The sequence below is a fragment of the Tachysurus vachellii genome, chromosome 7 (assembly GCF_030014155.1).
Source record: "Tachysurus vachellii isolate PV-2020 chromosome 7, HZAU_Pvac_v1, whole genome shotgun sequence".
Taxonomy (NCBI): Eukaryota; Metazoa; Chordata; class Actinopteri; order Siluriformes; family Bagridae; genus Tachysurus; species Tachysurus vachellii.
This window is the reverse complement of record NC_083466.1, coordinates 29,086,498-29,107,192: the sequence shown is the minus strand read 5'-3', so window position 1 is coordinate 29,107,192 and position 20,695 is coordinate 29,086,498. Positions and strand designations below refer to the sequence as shown.

At 36.1% G+C, this 20,695-nt stretch overlaps 1 protein-coding gene across 1 annotated transcript; it reads left to right on the top strand.

Annotated features, from left to right (window-relative positions):
• The first annotated feature begins 10,385 nt into the window (after positions 1–10,385).
• LOC132848048 (type-2 ice-structuring protein-like) lies at positions 10,386–13,450 on the top strand. The gene is made up of 7 exons (XM_060873561.1): positions 10,386–10,465; positions 10,547–10,626; positions 11,052–11,075; positions 11,866–11,975; positions 12,764–12,898; positions 13,028–13,139; positions 13,251–13,450. The coding sequence occupies exons 2-7, from the start codon at positions 10,566–10,568 to the stop codon at positions 13,319–13,321; spliced, it is 513 nt and encodes a 170-aa protein (XP_060729544.1). The 5' UTR covers positions 10,386–10,465; positions 10,547–10,565; the 3' UTR covers positions 13,322–13,450.
• Positions 13,451–20,695: the final 7,245 nt, after the last annotated feature.

Sequence of the window (20,695 nt, the reverse complement as noted above, 5' to 3'; positions counted from 1 at the left end):
ACCCTTATGTCCACTTGCCTCCAAAAGGCACTCGGCCTTTGCGAATACTTGCACCGTCAAAGCCAACATCAAAGTTTGTTGCGACAAACTTTACAAATCTAGTTAAATCTAAAGCTACACAAAAACTAACAATGCATAAAAGCCAATATTATTAGTCATCTTTGACATTTCCAAGACTGAAATAAAGGTAAAAAAAATAAAGAAATTTTTATTATTAAAAATAAATCATCTTGTGTGTATTTTATGCAGATTTTTGACACTAATTACTCACTCACTCATTTTCTACCGCTTATCCGAACTACCTCGGGTCACGGGGAGCCTGTGCCATCTCAGGCGTCATCGGGCATCAAGGCAGGATACACCCTGGACGGAGTGCCAACCCATCACAGGGCACACACACACACTCATTCACTCACGCAATCACACACTAGGGACAATTTTTCCAGAGATGCCAATCAACCTACCATGCATGTCTTTGGACCGGGGAAGGAAACCGGAGTACCCGGAGGAAACCCCCAAGGCACGGGGAGAACATGCAAACTCCACACACACAAGGTGGAGGCGGGAATCGAACCCCGACCCTGGAGGTGTGAGGCGAACGTGCTAACCACTAAGCCACCGTGCCCCCCTGACACTAATTAATTAGTAAATAAATATTTAGTAGTTTTGATCAGAACTGAGGTTGATTAACAGATTTGTGCTATATATATACATATATACACATATATACGTGTATATATATAATACACATATATACGTGTATATATATATATATATATATATATATATATATATATATATATATATATATATATATATATATATATATATATACGTGTATATATATATATATATATATATATATATATATATATATATATATATATATATATATATATATATATATATATATAATACAAATTTTTACCCAAACTTTCGAGCCCCACTGTATATACACATTTTGGGCACCACAGGTAAAAAATTGTATTAATGTACATAAAGAAGCCAAGAAAACATTCTTATAATATGTCAAAAAAGTTAGATTTTATTTGTTTTTTAACTCATGACTAATGTGGACAGAAACCAAAATGATGGTTGGAGGAGAAAATAATCTTGGAGAAGTTATTTTATATGAAGATGTGCCAAATACCATTACTAGTCTGCGAAAAAACAGCCAAGAAAATTTAATTGAATCATATTTACAGCTAAAGAGCTGCTGCTGCTGTAGAGCAAGACTTAAATTTGACAGATTAGTTATTTTGTCAAGTCTAGTTCTTTTTATTTCTTTTTATTGATTACAAGCTTTTTATATACAAGCTAGTTCCTGTTCTCACTTACATTAAGATAATACAGTTTAATGGACACAATAGTCTGCATATGATACTAGATATAAAAGAGTCTAATATTTTCTTATTGAACATTTAATCACAGAACTAAATGTAGAAATGTTTTCACACAGTTGTAGTTGGACCAGATCAGTGCTGTACCAATTTTCTGACACAACCAAATCACTGTAAGCTTCATAACAACATATAAAGTAACAGATCTTCATTATACAAATCCTGGAGTCATGTACAGTAAGTGTTCAGTCCCTTGTTTATTTTTAATGAATAATAAAAGTTAATATTTTTATGTCTATTAATTCTTTATGTTTATGTGTAATATAATTGAACTTGCACAGTAAATTTGAAATCTGGAAATCAACACCAATAGAGTTAATTTCAACACTTTAAAAGTGTATATATGGGAACCACCCGCAAAGTGTTAATTCAACACTTTCAAAAGTGTTGACTCTCACAACACCGACACAGCATTACAATTAAACTTCTAATAGAGTAAAATATTAATACCAATGCAGATAACAACAACACTGTTACAGAGTTGAGTGCACCTTTGTAGAAATCACTGGCAGAGTTAAAATTCTACACTGTTTTGGTGTTGACCTAACACTTCAGAAAAATGAAAATCACAATCTACTCAACTTTATACGAGTCAAATATTACACCATCCTGGTGTTGATTGAACACCTTTTTAGAAATACCAACAACACTGAAGAAGTGAACTTTTTTCTTATTAGGGTTCTGCGTTACTCATCATTTAATCTGAAAATAATAATTTGAATTAAAACACATCACTCCATATAACTCCTTCAAAAATTTATTCCAGCACATGAACACCAAGCCATCACATTTATTACAAATAACAATCCAGAATGATGTAAAATAGACTGTCATTGCCATAGGACATTTGTAAATCAAATGGCTTGTAGTAAAACAGTTCTTCAGGCTTTCTGAGTACAAGACCGTGCTCTTGTGCAACAATACTGAAAGCATGAAGATGTTCAACAATTTTTTCCAAAGGCAGGTGCATCATCAACCATGTCTAAACAAACAACAAGACCACAGTGATACTCAGTACCACAACATTTAACCCATGGTGTGACTGTTACCTCACTAGAGGGATCAATGTGGAGCTGCTGTGAAATAAAATCACAGTGTTCAAGGTCAGACAACAATTCATTTGAAACCGGGCCAGACTCAATACCTTTCATAGTACATGACTCCCAGTGATAGGCAATGGCTAGTTGGTGTTTTTTTGTAAAAGTGATTTAGTCAGGTTTTTGAAATTTTTTAGATTTTTCTTAAAAAACCTGTGTTTTGCTTCGTACCGCATCGTCCATACATGAACCAATGGACCAATTTGCCTGATGCATTCAGGGTAGTGAATCATAAGGTGATGTTTTGGAATCAGATTCCTAAAAGGATACAACTCCCTGAACAATCTGTGATGCTCTACTATCAGATGCTTCAAAAATATTGTCATTCCTTCAGAAATGCAAGGAGAAAATATAATATTAACAATTTGTAAGAGGAGCAACATCAAATGCCAGTGCTTATCTCCCTCAGGGACTACATCTCCAAATATGAGAGGGATGTTCCTAATGAGATACAATGTCTGACTTGCATTGAGTCCAATGCCATTTCCTGCTTCCTGAAGGTTGACCTTAGTTTGATGGTTATTTTTGTCCAAATAGCCATAGTTGAAGGCATACAATCTCTGAGGAATGGAATTGAAAGAAATAAGATTGCAACTCATGTATTCAAAAAGCAGTTTCACTTCATACTGTGTAACTCCTTCCAAGATATCATGCATAATATCCAGCACAAAATTCTCAGATACATTAAAGTAAGTCAAGGTATTGAGTATAGAATTTCTTTTACAGTTTTTTTGGATTGCTTAAGCAGGATTTTCAAAACAGGGCCCGTGTTTTCAAAACACTACACACAATTAGCACAACCACACACACAATTAGCACAACACTACAGATCCCTTGCATAATTAAACACTCTTGTAAAAACTATACACTTCTGTTTAAAAACCACACTTTGTTACCATATGAAACACACGTTTCACATTACTATACTCTGTTTGCACGAGTTACACTCTGCTGTGATAAACCTAAAACACTTTTAGCACTTCTACTTCCCTATGATTAGAGTAGGCTACCATCAATAAAGTACAAATATAATGTAAATTCACCAAACGCTACACAAGACCAATGTTGCAGACTGAAGAAACTCATTTATTTGTCAACACACCCAAAATTTTGACATGGAGATTCATAATACTGTAACAAAATGTCACTTTACGTATTGTACTGTAAATTTACTGAAAAAAAAAAAAACTAGACATTGTCTCTTCGCCTAGCTGGATCTGGCCAGAGGGTTAAAAAACAGCAGGTGTTCACCAAAGTGCTGTACAAACAATATAAAATAAACAATAGAACTAAAAAGCATAAAATAATAATAATAATAAAGTAAATAAAAACTAAATAAAAGACTAATAAAAATGCAATAAATACAGTAATAATTAGTAGCACACACTTAAAAAGAACTCCTAACAGGTAACTCTCATACTGCATTGTATGCTGCACCATACAAATATGTTTTTAAATGGGATTTAAAAACAGCCAGTGAAGGTGACTGCCTAATGTACAAAGGCAAATTATTCCAGAGTTTGGGGGCCGCTACTGCAAAGGCACGGTCACCTCTGCGCTTTAATCTTGCATTGGGGGATACTAAAAGCAGTTGCCCAGCAGACCTAAGTGCTCTGGATGGAGCATATGGCTTTAATAGATCTGAGAGATATTTAGGGCCAATGTTATTTATTGATTTAAAAACTAAAAGTAAAATCTTGAAATCAATTCTAAAATGAACGGGCAACCAATGAAGGGAAGCCAATATAGGTGTTGTGTTCTCGTTTGCGTGTCCCCGTTAATAAATGTGCAGCTGCGTTTTGTACCCTCTGCAAACGTGTTAGAGATGCCTCACCAATGCCTACATAGAGACTATTACAATAGTCCAGTTGGGATGATATAAAAGCATGGATGACCCTCTCAAAATCAGTAAAAGATACAAATGACTTGACTTTAGATAATTGCCTTAACTGATAAAAACACAATTTAACTACCAAATTAATCTGTTTTTCTAATTTAAAGTCACCGTCCATTAAAACCCCCAGGTTTTTAACAACAGGCTTCACAAATGACCTTAAGTCACCCAGATCTACATCAGGTGTATTAATGGTACCACCAGGTCGAAATAAAATGATTTCAGTTTTATCTTCATTACACTTTAAGAAGTTGGAGGGCATCCAGGCTTTAATATCTTCAAGACATCTCAGCAAAGGTGCCACGGAGTTTGCATCCTTACGTTTCAAAGGCAGATAGAGTTGCAAGTCATCTGCATAACAGTGAAATGAGATGCCATGTTTCCTAAAAATGGACCCTAAAGGTAATATATATAAAGAAAATAAAATCGGTCCAAGAATGGAACCCTGAGGGACTCCACATACAAGAGATGCAGTAGAAGACACAAATTCCCCAAGACGTACAAAGAAAGTTCTTTCACCCCGATAAGATTTAAACCATTGTAAGACGGCACCCTTTATACCAACACAATGCTCAAGGTGAGAGATCAGTATATTGTGGACTATGGTGTCAAACACAGCAGTAAGATCTAACAGCATAGTTACCTGCGTCAGTGGCCAATAATAAATCATTGTAAACTTTTAACAGGGCCGTTTCCATGCTATGAAGTGATTTAAAACCAGATTGGTACAACTCTTGCAAGCCATGCAAGTCTAGATAGGCTAGACACTGTGTATAATAAGTTTAGTAGATTTAAGCTGCAAAGCCAAGTTATTGGTGTACAACTCTACCTGGGGAATCTTGTGCCTCGCTGCCTTCTCTGTTCTGTTTGGCAGATGACAGTAATCTTTTCAGCAATGGAGTAGGAGTCAAGGTTTCTGCTAGTCTGATAACCATTGCTTTGAAAGCAGTTGGCCACCTTTCCAAAAGTCTGGAAGCAGTTTCTGACCCAAAGAGGAGAGTGAAGTCCTGAAGAATCTGAAGCAGAAGAAAACATGTAAAGGAATGACCATAAAACATTAATTATATTCACAAGCTTAATGTGTTCAGTTTCAACGAAGGAGACAATTTAACAGTTCTCTGAAACTAGCATTTCAATTTGCTTAAAGGAACACTCCACCGTTTTTAGAAATGAGGCTTAATAAACTTCTTTCCTACATTTAGATATGTGGGCAAATGCATTTTTGTCTCAGTGCATGCATTGTTATAGTTTGGCAGGGTCGCCGCTAGCTTAGCATAATGAATGGACTCCTACGTTGCCAGCTAGCATGTCCACACACTTGTGTGTGTGGAGTTTGCATGTTCTCCCCGTGCCTCGGGGGTTTCCTCCGGGTACTCCGGTTTCCTCCCCCGGTACAAAGACATGCATGGTAGGTTGATTGGCTTCTCTGGAAAATTTTCCGTAGTGTGTGATTGCGTGAGTGAATGAGTGGGTGTGCTTTGCGATGGGTTAGCACTCCATCCAGGGTGTATCCTGCCTTGATGCCCAATGACGCCTGAGTCTCCCCGTGACCCGAGGTAGTTCGGATAAGTGGTAGAAAATTAGTGAGTGAGAGAGTGAGTGAGTTAAGTTCGTGAAGTTTAGTTAAGTTCCATTTAAGTGCAAAGTAGCATTAAGAGTATACAGTAGCGAGTGAACAAAAGTGAAAGTGTAATTCCCTCAACCTCCGTGCACATCTTCCGTAAAGTAAAACCAGTTTATTTTTTTTTTAACATTCTCTTTTATTACTGTATGTTTTTATACAATATTTGTCATTTATAAATACAGTACTGTACATTTTTCATATTCAAAACACAAACAATACAACTGGAGTGGAATTTTGCAAGCTGGAACGGATTAATGGGATTTCAATTCATTAAAATGGGGAAAATTGCTTTGAGATACGAGCAATTTGAGATACGAGCAAAGTCACGGAACGAATTAAACTCGTATCTCGAGGAATCACTGTATATGTACTATGAACATAATATACAGATGAATATATGATGAATATATATATATATATATATATATATATATATATATATATATATATATATATGTGTGTGTGTACTATGAACATAATATACAGATGTCTATTAGTATAAACTGAAATTTACAGAATGGTATGTGCTATAAACAAAATATATGGCTATTATTATAATAAATTGCTGTTACTATAAACAAATCAGGTGGATATATACAATGGTAAGGTAATGGTTAGCAGCAATGCAAAAAAAAAAGAGCAAGTGTGCATAGTTTGTGTGATAGTCCATTAGTGCAATAACGTCCATTTTGTAAACAGTCCATTAGCGCAATAACGTAATGTGAGATGTAACAATGTATGAAAGACATTGACAGTAGGATCAGTGAGTGGCAGAGTTCAGTAAAGAGACAGCTCTAGGAAAAAAGCTGTTCTTTAGTCGGCTGGTCCTGGTCCGGAGGCAACTGAAACGCCTGCCGGAGGGCAGAAGTGAAAACAGTCTATGGGCGGGATGAGAGGAGTCCTTAAGAATGCTGCGAGCTCGACGCAGACAGCGTTTCTTCTGGATGTCCTCCATGGCTGGGAGTGGAGTCCCTGTGATGCGCTGGGCGGTTTTCACCACCCGCTGCAATGCCCTGCGCTCTGCAACAGAGCAGCTGTCTGCTCACTGCAAAACAAAATTCACCATACAGATGCAGACCTTTCCCAGGCCTTTGTTCCGACTCCACCCCCATTCACAAACCCAGGCATTTCTTCCGAGTCCACCCCCAAACACCTAACCTGGCCTCCACATTCTCAATGGTATCTATGGTAATATAGTGTTAATATAGTACATTGCTACCAAATCTGACCTCAGAAGACTACAGAGGGTAGTCTGGAATTCTGAGCGAATCATTGGCACAACTCTCCCCACTCTCCAAGATCTGTACTCCTCCAGAGTGAGCAAAAGGGTAAAGACAATCACTCTGGACCCCTTTCTTCTGGGCCATCATCCAAGCCAAGCTTATAAAGTTCTATTAATAATGATGCGTCAAAATAAAGTTATATCTTAGTTTCCTTGTTTTGGAGTTCTTGGCTCTCACAATTATTTGCTATTTTACCCTCGAACCCAGACTCGATTATAGAATTGATTATAACTAATTATGTTTGCCTGTTTTAATCAGGAATAGATTGAATTTTGGAGAATAAAATTATGTAGAAATGCATTTAATGTGTTCAGGGGCTTAGATACATATCTGCCTTTACATCTCCTGTTTCAGTTGCATTTTTCTTCAATAAGAACAAAGAACTTTGTCTATGCACTGATTGTACACTATGATTATAGACTTAAACTATGCAATTCATTCCTGCTGGGTTCCTTAGAACAGTTGAGAGTGAAAAAACATTCACAACAACGAAACTAAGATTTACTGAACTGATATGCAAAGGTGAAATGGAAAATCTGATCTATATTCTCTTCTTTCTGGGAGATCCCCAAGCTTCAAGGAACAAGGAAAACAAAATATAAAATTACATTGATTTAAAATAATTTTAATCAAAAAGCCACACAAAACTTTCATTTAGAAAAGAACATCTGCTCAGGATTCAAGATCTGCTTACTGCTGAAGTTGATATGCACACAGCAATCTCTAAAAAATTATTTGGTTCTCTGTGATTCCACTTGGTGAAGGTCACTGTGGTGGCATCAGACCAGAACCATTTAAATTTCTGATAGGAAGAACAGTGGACAGGCTGTTACAGGCTGTGAAATTTGATAAAACCTGAGAGTTTCTTTATCTGACTTTGTCTATCTACTATTTTATTAATCTTGTTTGATACCTAGCGAACCTGCTGACAGTCAGAAAGGCCGATCCATGTTGGCTTCTATGCATAATCATGAGTGCGAATGAGAGCCTTAACAGTTTGATATTCATTTTCATTGTGTATTGAGACCAAATGTCCACCATAACGCTGGCAGGTTTCCTAAAAAAATCAACAACAAAAAGAGATTCTCGTATTCATTAATTCAGGTATAATGCATAACACACACACACGCATGTACACACATATACCCCCCTCCCTCACCTTCATGGTATTTGCTGACAGCTAGTCATGGACATGACTAATCAAATACTGTATAGAAACAATTAGTTTGTTATCAGTATACCTGAAATTTTAGATCTTATATTACATACACACACACACACACTCATACACACACATACACACACACATACACATGCACACACATACAGTACACACACACATACACACACATACATACACACACATGCACACACACATACTGTACACACACAAACATGCACTCACACACACCCATACACACACACACATGCACACACATACACAAACACACATACACACACACACACACACACACACACACACTAATTTCTTCCTGCAAATGTTCACTGATGAAGACCCGAGCACAAAGCTGACAGACACAATGGCAGTTCAAAGACAGTCTAATAATCTACATCAATCCCATGGGTCATGTGCTGCCCAAGACAAATTTTCAGATTTTGTATTGATATTCACAACTCAATAGAGTTTGAATGGGTTACACAGTTATTGTACTTTTATTCATCCAAAAGTTTGTTGGTTAATGTATCATGCTTTGTAATCCATGAGTGGCAAAAAAAACACTCATCATAGATAAAAAACTGAACAGATGATTCCTGTGATACAGACATCTGAAACAAACTGCTGTTTCAAGATGACAAAGCCTAACTGAAATAAGATTCACAGATAGCAGGAAACGAAGAGACCAGAGGTTAATGATATGCAAAAATATTGTCTGATACGCAAAAAAATTTCCTGTTGCTTTACAACCTGCAATTCAAATTTCTGCTTATTTGGATTTTATCTAGGGGCACGGTGGCTTAGTGGTTAGCACGTTCGCCTCACACCTCCAGGGTCGGGGTTCGATTCCCGCCTCCACCTTGTGTGTGTGGAGTTTGCATGTTCTCCCCGTGCCTCGGGGTACTCCGGTTTCCTCCCCCGGTCCAAAGACATGCATGGTAGGTTGATTGGCATCTCTGGAAAAATTGTCCCTAGTATGTGAGTGAATGAGAGTGTCTGTGTGTGCCCTGCGATGGGTTGGCACTCCGTCCAGGGTGTATCCTGCCTTGATGTCTGATGACGCCTGAGATAGGCACAGGCTCCCCGTGACCCGAGGTAGTTCGGATAAGCGGTAGAAAATGAATGAATGAATGAATGAATGGATTTTATCTAATAGACCTGAAACAGTCCAAATCTGAAGTTAAATGAAAAATACCTTGAAAGAGTGAAAAATTTAAACTGATCAAATGACCTAACAGTTCCAAAGGGCAAGTACAAAAGGGCAAGATACACACAAAAAACAGGTGATGCATTCAAAATAACCTGAACATGCAAAAGTAATGAAACACACAACTTCCAAATTGGAATCCAGACAAACAGGTAAAAAACAGGCAAGGTTCAGTCAGAGCCAAAAAAAAAACAAATCCAAGCGAAAACAAGATCTAAAAACAAGAAAAGACTCAGATTTCAAATACAAAGGCTTAACAACAATATAAATCATAGGAAACTCAGCATATACCAAACCCAGGCACTTAATATAGGGAGAAATAGAAAAGAACCAAACACACAAAAGAGGACCAGGCGGGTTCAATTAAAAGTCTGGCGACTGAGAATATGAGAGTACCAACGTTTGTTGTCCACACACCGAGAATTATTATATTCACTATCATAAAATGTATATAATTTTATCAGGCTCCTTAATAACTGAACTGAACTGTACTGAGCACAACACACACACGCACATCACCGCACATGGACTGCACAGACCTACAACAAATAGACACTCTTTCAATATACATCCAACAACCTGTTTACATGCTGTTTTTGGACACTGTTTTTTGCTCTTCGAACATGTTGTCTCACATTTCAATTGCTGTTTTGCAGTTAAATACTTTAACTCAAGCCAAAAAAAAATTCTTTGGAAAGAGGAAGTTCCTGACAGTACCACTATATAAGCATCATCACTTACCTTCATTTGTTACATCAAGCGAGTAAAACCTCCTGATTAGATGTAAGTGGAGTTACGGTGAGGTACTGTATAACATGCACAATTCTCATTACATTAACACAAATCATGATTTTTTTCTTCCAGTGCGTGAAAACAAAGAACTATGGCTTCTCAGACCAAAGTGGTGATGCTTCTTATTCTTGCCACAGCAGGAACAGCTTTGGGTAAGAATCTTAACTCTATTAAGGATATTAGGATAAAACTAAAAATAAAATTGTTAGTGAATATGATATACATTTTACGTAAAATATTAACTGTTTTTTTTGTTATATAATAAAATATTATTGTTTTCATTTTTGGTTGTTTGAAAATATCATATTATTAATAAAAATATAATGTGGTTGTTATTGTGTGATTGGCAGATCGCTCTCTTTTTAATTTTTTTTCTTTTTTTCTTTTTGAACATCATTAAAATTTGTCATCTGTATCTATAAATAACATCGAAAAAATAATTGACCAAAAATGATGTCCTTTCCCCAATTTCCTTTTAAGCTGTGGTGAATTAAAATATTAAAATCTTGAAAAGCAGCTAAATTGTAATTGTATCCACCAGGACTTACATTACTCTTTTCTTTCTTCTGGTTTCTAGAGGCTGATCCTGACATTGTGAAAGGTAATTAAAATACCTGCACAGATCAGTATGCTATTAAGAATACTTCATTTGTACCAGCTTTACTTTCTTTTTAATTAATTAATTTACTCAAACTGATTATTTCCTATTACAGAAGTTATAAATATATGTCACCACAGAGTCTTAAGGCTGCAAGTTAATGTATTAAGGCCATAACTGGACGAATAAGGGCTTTTATAAATAAATAAATTTATAGCAGCCAAAAATGAATATACTGAGACCAAAAGCCAAAAGACTAAAGCAAGAATCATGTTGTTAAGAAATATCTTCCATTTAGACCTGATCACAACATCATTGAGTCTGTCTTGGGATATACGTTGAAACAGAAAGATTTTATGCGAAAAAACTTTGCACAGTACTGTACTGTATATACTGTATACAGTAAAGTATACTTTACGGCTAGAATATGCTTTTTGAACGTTCTAGCTTTAGTCCCCTTTTGATGTAAAGTAAGCTCCACAAGGTCCAGAGAGGACACTTGGGTTCTTTTGCTCCACTTTTGGCAAACCATGTCTTTGTGCACAGGGACATTGTCATACTGGTTCTAGTGAAGGAAAATTGTAATGCTTAGTTCCAGTGAAGAAAAACTGTATTGCTGTAGCATATCAAGACTAGTGTGTGTATGTACCTGTATGTACCTGCGTGAGCATGTATATATATATATATATATATATATATATATATATATATATATATATATATATATATATATATATATATACACATACATACATACATACATAAATACATAAAATATTGTTTATCTTTTTAGTTCAGGCATTAAAGAATGCATATTCTGAAAAATGCCCATTTGGATGGACCTCCTATTCCGGTCGCTGCTACATGTACAACGGCGTCAGACTGGATTGGGTTTCTGCAGAGGTTTATTTTAATTCTTTCCAAACATTTTTACATTTGCTCTATTTACACAAAAGTGAAAAAAAAAATTGTGAAAGGATTATTTATTAGCATATCACTGGTGGAATGGGGGGGCACGGTGGCTTAGTGGTTAGCACGTTCGCCTCACACCTCCTGGGTTGGGGGTTTGATTCCCGCCTCCACCTTTTGTGTGTGGAGTTTGCAGGTTCGGCCCGTGCCTTGGGGGTTTCCTCCGGGTACTCCGGTTTCCTCCCCCGGTCCAAAGACATGCATGGAAGGTTGATTGGCATCTCTGAAAAATTGTCCGTAGTCTGTGAGTGTGTGAGTGAATGAGAGTGTGTGTGTGCCCTGCGATTGGCACTCCGTCCAGGGTGTATCCTGCCTTGATGCCCTATGACGCCTGAGATAGGCACAGGCTTCCCGTGACCCGAGGTAGTTCGGATAAGCGGTAGAAAATGAGTGAGTGAGAGAGAACAAAATTAATATTAATTTTACAGAATATCATTTTGTGCATCAATCACAGGCTCCCCATGACCCGAGGTAGTTCAGATAAGTTTACTAATATACTAATATAATACTGATTCTTAGTAATATAAGGCTGTGAACAGTAACATAGTAACAGGACAGGACAGAAAATTTAATATTTATTTTAAAATGGATGAATGACTATGTCTTGGTCAATATCTACTATAGCTGTTTTGTACCTGTATAAAGTTTAAAATAAGATTTATTTATGAGATGCATACAGTGTCAGTTCCTAAATTGTGCATAAGTTCTGTTTGTTTTTCTAGAAATTCTGTCAGAAATTTGATGCACACTTGGTCTCAATACACAGCGAGAATGAATATCAGCATGTAAAGTCTCTTATCCGTAGTTATGACCCCACGGAGGATCTAACATACATCGGCCTCAGTGACTGTCAGAAGGTAAGCAGGGGATTATCTGACTGTATGGTGCATGATTTATTGACTTAAACATGGTAAAAAAAATCATGGGAACGTTGGTAAAATTTTATCAACTATAAAACCTTGTGATTTCCTCTGTTCATCTTTCAGCCTTTTGAATTTTTTTGGTCTGATGGCACCAAATTGACGTTCACCAAGTGGAATCCAGCACAACCAGATAATTATAATAACAAAGAGTGCTGTGTGCATATGAATGCTGCTAGTAAGTAAAAATTCTTACAGCTGTCTTAATCTTAATAGCTTGTGGTGTGTTGCTTTTGCCTGAACTCAAATACCGTGACATTTACAAGTTTATTTTTTCTGTTATCTGTAGCCGCTAAAAACTGGAACGATATTCCTTGTGACAACCCCTATCCCTTTGTGTGTGCCAAGAAAAGTGGCTGAAATGCTTCCAACTGCATCTCACCAAATATAATACAATATTTTCCTCGTCACTGATGAATTTATAAAATGATTCTGTGGCAGACTACCATAACTTCAGCAATAAAAAAATCTAAAAAAAAATAAATTAAAAAAAAAATATATATATATATATATATGAATAAATAAAAATAAATAAAAAAAATATTATTCGTTGTGTATGATTTTATTTTCTTCATGGTTATCATTTTATTGTCATTTTTAAATACACTCTCAGAAAGATAGATCCATCTAGCACATGCAGAATCACACATGCAGAATTGTTTTGTCAAAACATCCCAAGATCCCTTAAGGCGATATTTTAAAATGGGTTCTGGGGACACCGGGGTCTGAGAGGTATAATATTTATTAATATTTATATAGCCAGATATAATACTGTACTGAAGTTTCCCTGAAATCTGTACTAGCTTCATATCCTCATTAATTACATCCAAATACCTCCTCTTTGGCCTTCCTCTTTGCCTCCTGCCTGGCAGCTCCATGTCCATCATTCTCCTACCAATATACTCACTCCCCCTCCTCTGAACATGTTTAAACCATCTTAATCTTGTCTCCCTAACTTTGTCCCCCAAACATCCAACATGAGCTGTCCCTCTGATGTACTCGTTCCTAATCCTGTCCAATCTTGTCACTCCCAAAGGGAACCTCAACATCTTCAGCTCGGATACCTCTAGCTCTGACTCCTGTCTCTTCTTCAGTGACACTGTCTCTAAACCATACAGCATGGCCAGTCTCACCATTTACATTTACATTTACAGCATGTGACAGACGCCCTTATCCAGAGCGACGTACATAAGTGCTTAAATCTCTAACATTGAATAAATTAATGCTGGATCACTAAGTTACATACTTAAGATACCATGAATTTAAAACATTTGTTCAGAGTTACAATGAAAAAGTGTCAAAGGTGTTTTTTTTTTTTAAATGCAAAAGATAAGGAAAGAAGTGCTAGTTGAAGTGTTTCCTGAATAAGTAGGTCTTCAACCGCCGCTTGAAAATAGCCAGTGACTCAGCTGTCCGGACCTCTAGGGGAAGTTCATCCCACCACCTTGGTGCCAGAACAGAGAAGAGTCTTGTAGTATACTTGCCTCTTACCCTGAGAGATGGTGGAACCAGTCAAGCAGTGCTGGTAGATCGGAGGGTGCGGGGTGCAGTGCGAAGAGTGATGAGGGCTTTGAGGTAAGAGGGAGCTGGTCCATTTTTGGCTTTGTTGGCCAGCATCAGAGTTTTGAATCTGATGCGTGAGCTACCGGAAGCCAGTGGAGGGATCTCAGCAGCGGGGTGGTATGCAGTGCATTAGGAGCACATGCACACCCACCCACACACACACACATGTAGGGCTGATGTAGTGTAGTCTTTATGCTTTAATTAGGAAAACCCGGCTGCTAAATAATCTCTTAATGATTTCGCATGTAAAAACAGACTTATTTCTTGCCCAGCTGGTTTCTTAATGTTGGTTTTTCCCCTTTAGCTTTCTGATTTTCTAATTTCTGATCAACCCATATCAATTGCATGCTTAAAATAACATACCGGTTAAAGCCCCGCCCATTTCAATACAAGCCTTGCCTACTTCTGGGTTAGGCCCCACCCACTCCAAGTACAGATACAGATAATTCATATGGTTAACAGATACAGATAATGCTGTACTCGCTCATCCCTACTGTCTATATTATATGTGTTCATGTCTATGTCATTCTGTTACACTGTGTAGCTTCTGTCATTAAAACAAATTCCTCGTATGTAAAACATACATGGCAATAAAGCTCTTTCTGATTCTAAATACAGTGGTGTGAAAAAGTGTTTGCACCTTTCCTGATTTTTTTTTATTTTTTACACATTTGTCACACTGTTAATGCTTCAGATCATCAAACAAATTTAAATATTAGTCAAAGATAACATAAGTAAACATAACATGCAGTTTTTAAATGACTGTTTTTATTATTAAAACAAAATCCAAACCTACATGTTTTCACCATTTGTGGATAATGACTCTCACTGTGGTTCACTGGAGTCCTAAAGCTTTAGAAATGGCTTAATAACCTTTTCCAGACTGATAGATCTCAATTACTTTCTTTCTCATTTTTTCCTGAATTTCTATAGATCTCGGCATGATGTGTAGCTTTTGAGGATCTTTTGGTCTACTTCACTTTGTCAGTCAGGTCTTATTTAAGTGATTTCTTGATTGCAAACAGGTGTGGCAGTAATCAGGCCTGGGTGTGGCTAGAGAAATTGAACTCAGGTGTGATAAACCACAGTTATGTTTTGGGGGGGCAAACAGACAAAGAAGAACAGTCACCGGTCATAGACTGTCCGTTTTAGAGAAAATGGCAATGAATCATTTGGAAGCCGAAGGAATCAACTCAGCTTCATTCAACTTAGATTCAATTAAAGTAGACTGAATGCTTGATGATGCTTGATAATCATTTATCCAAACTTTTGTAACAAGATATTTTATGTACCTTTCTAACTTAAATAAACCTTTGTGTAACTTTGAAGGCTGTGTCTGTATTGTGTAATGTGGTGTGTTGTTTAACATAAGATCTGAGTTTGGACTCTTTATTGTTTCACCCTAATAAAACTGCACTCATTTTTATCTATTTGTTTTTGTGCATTGATGTAAGTTTAGCTGTGTTAAGGTGTTAAAGTCGTGTTAAAGTCTGCACAGATCTGTCTCACTTTAACTGCAGCTGGATTTCCTGTGGAAGACGTGTGTGTTTTTTTCTCTCACAGTCAAACTAAAACATTTTCCCCTTTAACCTAAACCACACACTACAGATCATATCATATTCCAATCATAGGATCAGAGCTGATCTCTGCAAAAAGAGAATTATATAATCATCACCTTCATCATCATCACTAGTCAAGTTCTCTCCTGCTGGTTTTTGCATGCCATCAAATCCTCACAATGGCAATGATAATGTTCAATGCCTTTATTCATAGTTTTCTAAACCTAATATTATATTGGTTTTAATGATGCTGAAGATACACACAGCAATTTGGTTATGTACCTGCCAATGGTCCAAGTGGAGACCCATACACTCTACTTCCACTCGTCCAGCCGTACATTTCTTTAGATGAGTCCTGCTGGTTTCAGCAATCTCAGGAAATCCCTCAGATGCTGCAAGAGCTGCACATCATAAGCAGCATGCGAACGGAGAATTCTGCTCATAAGTGGCTAGTATGTCATTGGGGCTTTATCCAACAAACAAAATGGTGTATCCCAAATGGAGAGAAAAGGGCAGTTTTCCTAAGAAGTTAAATTCAGGTTAAATAGAATTTCTGGTTAAATTCAGTGTTAAATAGAACTACGTTCGGGTTACACCATTTTGTGACCCTTTCTTTTTGGTTGGTTTGGGCCCCAGTGATTTACTAGCCACTTATTAGCATAATCTGTCCACATGGGGATGTAGTGGCTTGGTGGTTAAGGTGTTGGACCTCTGATCAGAAGATTGTGAGTTCTAATCCCAGGTCCACCAAGCTATCATTCCTGGGCCCCTGAGCAAGGCCCTGAACCTCGATGTGGTCAACTTTCCTGTCAGGCAGTTTCTGAATGTGGAGCACCCCTGGGGGCATCTCTATGTGGTGCTCTCTGAAATTACTGCAACTACATAGAGTCAAAAACATGTCAAATAAAATGTCAATCAGCAAAATGTCAACATGTCAATTTTCTCTGCCTGGAAATTGGCTTGGAATTAACTGCCATTTGTAGACTGAACTCTGGTAATAAACTAAGTATCAGGACTAAGAATTGGCTCATTTTATTCATGCAATATCTTTACAACCATTTAACCATTACACTAGAATGACTGGGACCAGCGATGTTAACACTAAAGAAAATCATTTTCAAATCAAACCGTTAAATATTTTCAAATCAAACCGTTGATCAAGTATATAATTATTATAATATCGTCACTGAGATACAGAAACCTTTGAGGTCCAAAACTGAACACTGACAGATATAAAATGACATAAAATTTGTCTTTTATGTAACGTACATTGAAATATTATGTCCAGTTATCTTTCCCAATATAATATTTTCATGTTTAAAAAAAGAAAAAATATGTACTCACATATATCAAATAGATGAATTCAACTATATTGAGTTTTTAAAATTTCTAGCAGATGAATAGAAATAAATATGTTCCTTCTTTAAAAATCGTTTAAAAATGAGCAAATATCAAAGGTTGCTATCTGGGACATTTTGACCATGAAGTAATTTATACTGACATACATGTCCCTTAGTGACATGTTTTCGGATTGCGTAGGAAACCCTTCCACAATCCCACTAAGGAATGTGTCCTAGGTTGCACGGGTTAGTTTTGAAAACACAAGGTCAACTATCAGAGTTGGTTTTACTCGGTCTTCTAACAAAGGATGATCATCATCATCATCATCATCTTCATCATCATCATCAGCAGCAGCAGCAGCAGCAGTCATGATCTCTTGTTCTCTCCTGCTGGTTTTCACCTGCCTTCAGTCCTTCACAACGGCCCGTTGTAAGATAAAGTTAATCTTTATTATTATTATTATTATTATTATTATTATTATTATTATTATTATTATTATTATTATTATATAATTATAATAAGTAATATTAAACCCCTGGTTTATACTGATGCTGAATTTCCTAAAAAGCTGATCAGGTTTCTGTAAATAAGCAGCATTAATAAACCGCTGTGTGTTTGTCACACTGTTACAGTAAAATACTGAGTGATGTGATGGTGTGATGAAGCAGAGTTACTGTTACACTGTAAAGATGAGGATTGTTCTGTAACAGAACGTCCACAAGAGTTTTATTCTCTTAAACCACAGCAAATGTTCAATGGTTACAATATTTAGGTCTTAAAGTGTGACCTTTCCCATGTTTTGAACATGTCAGTGAGACAAGCTAGTTCCTGTTCTCACTCACATTAGACCTATTATAAACATTAGTAAACTCGTCTGTCCTGAAGATGTTGGAATGGTGGACAAAGGAAGCCCTGACACTGGAGTCAATAAGTAAATGCTATTCTATTTATGTTAAACAAATGTGTCAAATGTGTTAAACATTTATTTTAAGCTGTTTAAATGTCACATCTGCTCTACACATCGTTGTGAATGGGTGGTTGTTATGGAAACAATAACCTATTAGAATAAGTACATTAATATAAACCTGCGTTACAGAGATCAGAGTTCAGAGTTCAGAGCTGTCAGCGAGCAGGGGGAATGAACCTAAAGATGCAGAACGCACATAACTCCCAATCACATAGGTTTTAATATAGAAAAAGACAAGGGAAGTGTTTGGTAATAGTAGCAAAGGATAATATAACAAAGAAAGTAACAGTCACAGGGCTAAACAGAAATAACTTGTAATTATCAGAAATTATCAGGAGTAATGAATTATTTATTATTTATTAAACACTTTGTTGGTCTTTCATACAGGAATTGATTACAAACATTTTATATACAAGCTAGTTCCTGTTCTCACTTACATTAAGATAATACAGTTTAATAGCTACAATAATCTGCATCTGATACTAGATATAAAAGAGTCTAATATTTTCTTATTGAACATTTAATCACAAAACTAAATGTAGAAATGTTTTCACACAGATGGACATGGAACAGCTGAGTGCTGTTTCAGCTTTCTGACACAACCAATCATTGTAAGAGTCATTACAGAGTATAATGTAACAGATCCTGAGTGTCTAAATCCTGGAGTCATGTAAGTGTTCAGTCCCTTGTTTATTTTTAATGAATAATTAAAGTTAATATTTTCATGTCTATTAATTCTTTATGTTTATGTGTAATAGAATTGAACTTGGTACTGAATCTAACTTATAAATCTTATATATGAATCTAACTTTATATTATCTTGGAGGTTTGAGGCGTGTCAGAGTGTCTGATTTTCTGATTTTATTACAGTTTCACACTGATGTAAATCTTCTCTCTCCTCTACAGCTTTACTCTACAGGATGGTCGTCGTGTGTGTGCAGATCCCAAAGACAAGTGGGTGAAGAATCACATTATCAGAATTGGACAGCGTCTGTTTAACAGCCTAAACAACACTGAAGGTGAGTGAATCTCTATCCACTAATAACAAATTATTATTTATTTTCTGCATCATTTCCTGTAATAGAGCAGGTAGAATATGTTTTATTTAACTATAAATTGACTTGATTTCTAAATCTTTTATTTTAATCATTTTTTCTTGATTTATTCTACCATTATATACATAATGTAATATAATACAATAACATACATGTTTCTGTTTTTTAGAAAAATAAATAAGTTCTGCATATTTAAAGCAGGTTAAGCAGCTTTTTGTCTGTTTTTTCCTCATGTAAACTTGTGAAATTGTAAACTTGTAATTAAAAGACAAAATATCAAAATTATTTATGTAATTATTCACTAATTTACAAAAAGAACATTAAAAACATAGGATGAGATGCATTTGATGACAGGAGCTGAAGAGTATCAGAAAGTATCAGGAGTAATGAATTATTTATTATTTATTAAACACTTTGTTGGTCTTTCATACAGGAATTGATTACAAACTTTTTATATACAAGCTAGTTCCTGTTCTCACTTACATTAAGATAATACAGTTTAATAGCTACAATAATCTGCATCTGATACTAGATATAAAAGTGTCTAATATTTTCTTATTGAACATTTAATCACAGAACTAAATGTAGAAATGTTTTCACACAGATGAAAATGGACCAGCTCAGTGCTGTTCCGATTTTCTGACACAACCAATCTCTGTAAGAGTCATTACAGATTATAAAGAAACAGAGCGTCAGTGTACAAAACCTGGAGTCATGTAAGTGTTCAGTCCCTTATTTATTTTTAATGAATAAATAAGGTTAATATTTTCATGTCTATTAATTCTTTATGTTTATGTGTAATAGAATTGAACTTGGTACTGAATCTAACTTATAAATCTTATATATGAATCTAACTTTATATTATCTTGGAGGTTTGAGGCGTGTCAGAGTGTCTGATTTTCTGATTTTATTACAGTTTCTCACTGATGTAAATCTTCTCTCTCCTCTACAGCTTTACTCTACAGAATGGTCGTCATGAGTGTGCAGATCCCCAAGACAAGTGGGTGAAGGATCACATGAACAGAATTGACCAGCTTCTGCTTATTAATCTGAACACCAAAGGTGAGAGAATCTCTATCCATTATGAAGTAATTATACTGACATACGTGTCCTTTAGTGACACATGTTTTCGAATTGCGTAGGAAACCCTTCCACAATCCCACTAAAGGATGTGTCCTAGTTTGCATGGGTTAGTATTGAAAACACAAGATCAACAATTAGAGTTGCTCTTACCTTCAACGCAGATGTC